We start from the raw sequence: 8,114 nt of genomic DNA on the forward strand, positions 1-8,114 counted from the left end.
AAGCGAGCTGCCTTTCAGTGCCTCTTCTAAAGCTCTTACGTTATTTGGGTGCACTGTGCTAATCTAATGGCATTAATTGAAGTCAGCTGCTCTTCTCAGAAGCTGCCCCGCACATTAGCAAAGCCCTAAAAAAAACAAAAAACACACTCAAAATTGCGTCGGTGTATCCACATTTCTCTGTGCGTTTGTTGCAGTGGCACTTTTCGGAACCGTGAGATAAAGGTTAAATGTTGCCGTTGCATAAGTGATTAGCCCTGATGGATTGGAGAGCACAGGTGGGGTCCAGGGAGGAGAGACTAGATTGCAAAGGCAGCATTGAGCCCGCTGAAGGCTGTGACTGCCAAGCCCTCTTCTGCACTCAGTGCCACTTCACATTTAATTACACTCCAAGCCAAATGGTCCATCCGACAGTGGCAAACTTGGCGCAGAGAGCTTACCTTTTGGCCTCATCAAATCGAGAAGGGACTTCTTCAACTCCTTGTACATGTTTAGAAAAGACACCTATATACCCTTCCACTGGACTACCATTTGTAGAAGTTATGATAATAGAAGCTCAACCCTGTCAGAGTAGGGACATCATACATGTTTCTATTAAAAATGCACCCCTTTCATAATCAAGGTAACCTACCTTATTGTTCTGCTACAAATGAGAATACTATCCAATAACATGCTTCCTTTTTTTATGTTGTTTTTGACCACAGTGCTGGGGTGGGACGCACGGGCTGCTTCATCGTGATTGATGCCATGATGGAAAGGATCAAGCACGAGAAGACTGTGGACATCTACGGGCATGTAACGCTAATGCGTGCCCAGCGCAACTACATGGTGCAGACAGAGGACCAGTACGTCTTCATACATGACGCGCTGCAGGAGGCCGTCAACTGCGGCACCACCGAAGTGCCCGCCAGAAACCTATACGCCTACATCCAGAAACTGACGCAGATAGAGGGTGGCGAGAACGTCACCGGCATGGAACTTGAGTTCAAGGTACAGTGTGTTTAATGGAGTGACAGCATTGGGGTAAATTGTTTTGGGTCAGGTATTACTAATAATGAGCAGTGTTTCAGCTTCAGATTCCTACATGGCACCCAACTTTTGACACTGAGAACTTGCCATGCGCCGCAAGATTTTGCAGGCATCCCATTGGCATCCGTTCTCCAAGTCAAATGTGTGCCCCCGTGTCATTGATTGGGCTTTCTCAGGACAACTCCCTAACTATTTTCCAGTTCTCATTAGGCTCGCTAGACAGTGTGGGGCCTGTGGTTTCCTCTCTATTCCACTTAGTCGACTTGCTTGTGTAACTCCAAATAAGATAAATTCTCCATTTTGATTTCCTCTTCCCCATAGCTCCACTTTCTACGGTTACAGGGGTCTTGGTTTCCATAAAAACGGCAAACACAGGTTTCCCTGACCACAGAACAGGAGGGACTTGAGCAATATACTCAGTCCGCCAACCATCCCTTTCCAGCCTTTGTTGTCGCTGCATGCGCGGTATTGCCTTGCTCGTCACGCACCTACTTTCTCGCTCTGTGATGGATGCTGATTCCATGATGAGATTATTAACAGGTTAGATTGCGCTGCTTCTGTCCGCTTCAGGTTCACTTGGGGTTTCGTTCCCCCGTCGTCATAACATGCAATTTTTCCACTGGAAAGGCTGTGATCGTAATCACTGATGCCATTTCTGTAATTTATGGTTACATGAAATAGTATACAACCACAGTACACTGGAAACCATTACAGTGTAGATGTCATCATCCACTATGTGCAGCTTATTAGTGTGTATTGGTTTTTACTCCCGTGTGAGCAGGAACTACTACAAAAGCATGTGATTGTTCGTAATCTGTATTTAGTACAAGCCACCTTTAATGTCAAACATATGCAGTCACTAGGAGAATTAAAAAAACACCAGAATGTCAGTGCTCAAAGGTCTCTTTTTTCTGTCTCGATGCAGCGTCTAGCGAACACTAAAGCCCATACATCACGATTCATCAGTGCCAATCTTTCCTGCAACAAGTTCAAGAACCGCCTTGTTAACATCATGCCATACGAGTCCACACGAGTGTGTCTTCAGCCCATTCGAGGAGTTGAAGGCTCTGACTACATCAACGCCAGTTTCATTGATGGGTACAGGTAAGTGTGAACATACTCAACACCTATTGTCGATGAGATGGCCAGTATATGAATTCATTGCACTTGGAAATTACTCGACATTTCTTAGAAGGAACTACATTTGTTTGATTTGTACAAGTCATAAGAGAATATAAGAGAAACGTTATCAAGAGATATTGCCATGTGTTGGCCGGTCATCGGCAATATTCAGCATAATCAAACCATTTGAAGCTCAAGTGTATTTCTATACGGATTGTCTCAATTGTTTTAATAATGTGATTTATGCATTCCCACAGGCAACAGAAAGCATATATTGCCACACAGGGACCACTGGCAGAGACCACGGAGGACTTCTGGAGAATGCTCTGGGAGCACAACTCTACGATTGTCGTAATGCTCACCAAGCTTAGAGAAATGGGCCGGGTATGCCAACGCTTCTCTTTCACCACAGTCTTTGGCAGATTAACCTCCTTCTTCTGGCTACAAACACAAAAGCATATTACAAAACATCTTCTATGGAACACCATATATAGATTCTGCCATGAGAATAACAGCTTTCAAGCTGAAGATCCAGTATGAATTGAATGAAACAATTCTGGGAATGAACACAATGGATCTAGTGTATGACGAGAACGTTGTGGCTCATTGTGGTATTCTATTTTTCGCTCTACAGGAAAAGTGCCACCAGTACTGGCCAGCGGAGAGGTCAGCCAGATACCAGTACTTTGTGGTGGACCCCATGGCTGAGTATAACATGCCACAGTATATCCTGAGAGAGTTCAAAGTGACTGACGCCAGGGTAAGAACACAATGTTTTAGAGTACTGCCTTTTCATGGGGGACACTGGATGCATCACCAAAATAAAATTGTAATTGATTTATTAAGAAACCAACTGACCATTTTAATTTCTAAAATCCCATTATGCAATTTCCCAATCACATGATTCCATTTACCCAGAAAGAAGATTTGTGTGACACTGTTGAGCATGCTCGATAGCACTAGATTTAACATCGCAGTAGTCATTAACTCCAAACTTTGGCATTCTATCAAGTATTTGTTTATACCAAACTATGGCCTAAAGTGTAACATAAGGATAAATATATATTTGCGGGAATTATGACACATGTCAAAGTGTAAAAACAAATGAGTGCCGGCAGCAGCGAGCTGCCAGAGTTTTTAATTCCATCAAAGGCTTGCACAGATAAATGGCACTGACTCCTTCCTTTGTAGTGCACGTTACACTGTCTCGTCAATGGGATTGCTCTTCTTATCAAGGGGATACAATATCACTTAAGTAATGCACACCCTCAAAGTCGATTCTCCAAGCACCCTGTCGAGGGTAGCACATCAAAGGAATTAGCATCTTCAGTGTTCATGTTTAATACATTCAGGGGAAATGACAGGCATCTTTAATAACAAAACAGTTCCTCTGATGCTTTACTTGGCATCTGTGCTAGATAAAAAAAAATCCATCTTGCACTGTAAAACCCACAAAGGAGTGAATCATAATGGAGATGGTCAGGGAATGAACTGCCATGGGTTGGGTGTCTTCTCAGATTGGCATCCTAGTTGCACTCTTGTCTTTGTTATTGTTCCATTTTTCAGACTGATGCTCCATTTTAAAAGCTGCTTCTGTACATTCTCTCTCCCTCTCCCTCTCTCTCCCTCCCTCCCCACCCTCTGCTCCCAGGATGGACAGTCGCGGACAGTGAGGCAGTTTCAGTTCACAGACTGGCCTGAACAAGGAGTGCCAAAATCAGGAGAGGGCTTCATCGATTTCATTGGCCAAGTACATAAAACAAAAGAGCAGTTTGGCCAAGATGGCCCTATCTCAGTCCACTGTAGGTAAGTGATCAATGAGTTTAACCCACCACACTACATCCATTCCAGTGCAAACTATCTATTGAGTTGCAAATAATACATAGCTACACAAAAACTGTATCATGGTGCATTGTTTGACGTGACTTGTTCTCATATTTATCTGCTTCCTCTGGCCTCACCACTGACATTTCTGCCCTCTCGCACAGCGCGGGTGTTGGGAGAACTGGAGTTTTCATCACCCTCAGCATTGTCTTGGAACGAATGAGATATGAGGGCGTAGTAGATATCTTTCAGACAGTGAAAATGTTACGGACACAGAGACCAGCTATGGTGCAGACAGAGGTGAGTCGTTTCTTTTTTTCCTTCATTAAACTTGCAAAGTAAACATGACTCACGACTGTACTAATGGTAGTTAAATTACTACCGTAGTTATATTACTAAGGTTGTGTGACACTTTAGATAACACAGGCAATCAGTCTGGTCTGGTCAACATATTACAAACACCTTTGTAATACACTGTCGAAGTACAATGTATCAAAGATGGGATGGAATATTTATCAGATCCCTATGAGAAAGGACATGAGCTGAAATCTTCTCTTCTTTGCTTCCAGGATCAATACCAGTTCTGCTACAGAGCTGGCTTGGAGTACCTGGGAAGCTTTGATCACTATGCAACGTAAAAGACCCAGTATTGGAAGAAAAAAGCAGAGGGCCCTTTGGAAAGAAAACCCAGTGAGCCTCTCTTCTGAGCCATAAATTCCTGCTTGAGAAAGTACTCCTTAACTCCTTGCTAACAACTCATTAAGTGTTGGATGTGTGACATGACTTGTCAAAAAATGAAAAAGATGATTCCCGGAGGACCAAGTGTTTTCCCAACCCCAGTAAACCTCGCCTTGATACGAAGTGAGGGAATCCTGACTGTTGAAGCATCGTACGGAATTATCTTTTCTCTTGCTTCAAGGATTCATTTTGGGGCTCATAAAACTGAATGAAACCAACACAACAAAAATATAAATGAACAATAATGACGTCGTCAGAAATGCATCAGTGATTATGAACCATAACGAGAGACATTGGAGGCACACAGAAATGCGGGGGAGGAAAAAACTTGATGCACATTGTAAAGAAAAAAAAAATCAGTACACACAGATACACCATTGAAAAAGAAGACAATGCTTGGTCCACAACAGCAAGACAGACTAAAAGTAATAATGAATAAATACCACTTTTCCTGTCACAATGTTCATCATCTAAATTCTGGAGAGGGTAAAGCTCAAATGATATATGAAATAAATAAAAATTATTGATTTAGTTTTTTAGTACTTTATTATACAGCTGACGTGCTTTTTTTGAACTGTGTGAATTTCCTTTTTTTACACAAATTTATTGCTTGGAACAAAGTGATAAAATGTATTTACGTAAATGTTCTTTTTTTTAAAGCTGTAGAACTGTTCTGACGTATGTGCTATTTAGCAGAGAGTCTCTTTGCTTTTTTTTTTTTTTTTTAAAGAAAATTGTTTCTATTTGTTTCCTTCATTTTTTGCTGCACTTGGTGCACAGAACAGAATTCGCACTACCAAAATGTAAGTTTGTTCAAGAGTTATTTTTCTTAATTTAGTTTGTTTTTTGTCCATGATCACATACATGGTAATGAATTACTCCCATTTGAATAACTGGGGCTTTGTGGAATCAACAGGGATGAGCAAAGTATAAAGTTGCTGCTACCGATTATCTTAGTTCTTCCATGTTAGAAGGATGATAAGAGAACCTGATGAATTGGATACGATATATGAATTTATAAATATATGGTACAGATTGTCAAATATATGTGAAATATACATATATATATATTAAAGCATAAATATAACATTCGAAATATGTAGACATAATATATGAACAAAAGTATATGAAAGATGGACCGTCTATGAAAGCGTCCAGATTGGGAGTTGTGTGCTATGAGGGAAATGAAATGAGATATTTCACTGGAATGCACATCAGTAGGACACAATTGTATTCTGATTCAGTGCATCTTTTCTTGTGCAATAAATAGGTGTGTGTTTTCAGATAGGGGGTTCATGTGGATGTGACAGTCAAAGCATCACGGGTGCATTTTCTTCACGCTCTCATCCAGTCTGAGAGGTCACACAGCCGCCATCACCGCTCCACACGATAGGGCAACGTACAAAGACGTCACTTACTCGTGGCCCTTTAAAGCATTCAATGGTAATAACTTCTTTTTTTTCATTTTGCATTTAGAGTGCCTTATATTTATGCCTGTTTTTATAATGTTTCATTTAACATATTAATGTATCCTTTGAGTAATCTAGGCATTGAGTTTAACTGTAACCACATAGTTCATTTACCTTTTTGTATTCATCGTCACATAATGAGATTATATATGCAAATAAGAACATTTCAAAGCTATTTTTTTCATTTTCAGTGGCCTTATTGTGGCTGAGGAAAATTAGAACTATATATATATATATATATATATATATATATATATATATATATATATATATATATATATATATATATATATATATCACGATCTCTACAGAAAACAGTCAATAATACACAACAGTTACAAAACATATATTTAATAATTGCAGACAGAGACAGGGAAGATATTGCAGAAACCTGGAGTCAGAACTACACAGGATGAAAGCCCATTGTAACGGCAATAAGCTTTTAACAGATTGTCAACACATCACATTTTAAAAAAACAGCAACTATCCCATTTTAAAATTGTTAAACTAAATATTGATTTGGTTCAAAAGAATGCCTGATGCACGAGTCATCACCTCAGGGTTTCCTTTTCATGCCTTGGGTTTGAATTCCGGCCTTCGTGTGTCACTACTACACAACAGAGGGGATCAAAACATTATCTGACGACCAAAAACGGCGCGTCATGTTCCTTTTTTTTCATATGGCATTACAGTTGGAGACTGGGGTTTAGTGTGGTTATGTTGAGCAGCATCTTTAACTTCTCCGTACCCTCCTGATAGCTTTGTGGATGTGCATTCCAGGTGCTTTCTTTCCCTTGTAAACTCAAGCAGCAATGCGTTTTATGTTAACATTACTTTTGTCATCATTTTGAGATATAAAAGTGCTATTATTTAACTTCACGGTGGCTAATGTTACATTATGTTTAAGTCTCGGATGTTTATTTTCCCATCTCAGTTTTTCCTTTCCATGTTTCTTATTGATTTTTCATATGCAGGGTGATACATTGCAGAATGGCCAACGCTGGCCTGGTAGAAAGATTTGCACTTTCTCTATCTTTGTACTATGCACTGCCCTATTGATTCTTAACCCAACAATATATTACTTGAACCCATCTATAAAAAGAAAAGCTCCTTAAACGTTCACTTTGTGTGTATGTAAATAACACAAAAAAGGTATCAACTCTTGAAAAAGAAAAAAAAAAAAAAGTTTGTGGCGAAAAAGAGCATCCATTCTGATGCCATGGTTACTCCAGCAAATGACTTCAGAAAAATCTGTCCCCCAACCATCTGTTCTTGTGGCTTTGCCATTCAAGCTTGGAGTGTCATTAACAGAAATAAACGTTGTGTTCTCTGCTCTCTCTCTATCTATCTCTCGTCTGGATGCATAGACTGAAAATTAAATAATGAAATTGTAAAAAAAAAAAAAAAAAGGCTTGTTAAAAAGATCATACAATTACCTCTGATTAGTTGTAAGCGTAAACTGTTTCTTTTTCTGAATGAAAGGAGTACTTTTTATTTTCTTACTTAGGTTACATTGGTGGCGAAAGAAGTCTGTATGAAAATCAGTTCTTTGCTGACACAAGTTCCATTTGTTATAAATTAATTCTATTAAAAAATGTCAGTGTTATGCATCGGCGTTTCACTTGTTTCCCTCCACCTCACTTTGACTTGAAAAGACGGATGGAGCTATTTTACCCCCTACTGGTCCGGGTCCAACGTATTATCCACGCTTCTCTCATGAAAGGAGAAATTGAGCCTCACCACATTTTAACAGATTTCCATCGCTCTCTTTTTTTCGGTCACCGATGTCAGCGACAATGAATCATCAGGGGAACCTTTGACAGAAGTGCAATGTTTTCAAAGCTGCCTGCCTTGTTTTTAACCACAAATTCTGTTCACCATACCAACACAGTGGTGTAGTATTGTAAACTCAGAATTAAAACCACATTGCATAAC

The 8,114-nt window shown here is 39.8% G+C and overlaps 1 protein-coding gene across 42 annotated transcripts in view; it reads left to right on the forward strand.

Moving 5' to 3' along the window:
- The window catches only part of LOC137791982 (receptor-type tyrosine-protein phosphatase delta-like), a 332,202-nt gene extending 324,417 nt beyond the window's left edge, over window positions 1-7,785 (forward strand). For all 42 annotated transcript variants that reach the window (XM_068587243.1, XM_068587249.1, XM_068587242.1 and 39 more), the window contains 7 exons: window positions 702-987; window positions 1,952-2,130; window positions 2,406-2,532; window positions 2,783-2,908; window positions 3,800-3,954; window positions 4,137-4,272; window positions 4,542-7,785. In XM_068587243.1, coding sequence (XP_068443344.1) covers window positions 702-987; window positions 1,952-2,130; window positions 2,406-2,532; window positions 2,783-2,908; window positions 3,800-3,954; window positions 4,137-4,272; window positions 4,542-4,610 — 1,078 coding nt within the window. In that variant the 3' untranslated portion in view covers window positions 4,611-7,785. The remainder of the gene's footprint in view (window positions 1-701; window positions 988-1,951; window positions 2,131-2,405; window positions 2,533-2,782; window positions 2,909-3,799; window positions 3,955-4,136; window positions 4,273-4,541) is intronic.
- The last annotated feature ends 329 nt before the right edge of the window (window positions 7,786-8,114 follow it).

This window comes from Clinocottus analis, unplaced genomic scaffold (genome assembly GCF_023055335.1).
Source record: "Clinocottus analis isolate CAN_PGR_092001 unplaced genomic scaffold, fCliAna1.0.p SCAF_21, whole genome shotgun sequence".
In the NCBI taxonomy this organism is placed as follows: Eukaryota; Metazoa; Chordata; class Actinopteri; order Perciformes; family Cottidae; genus Clinocottus; species Clinocottus analis.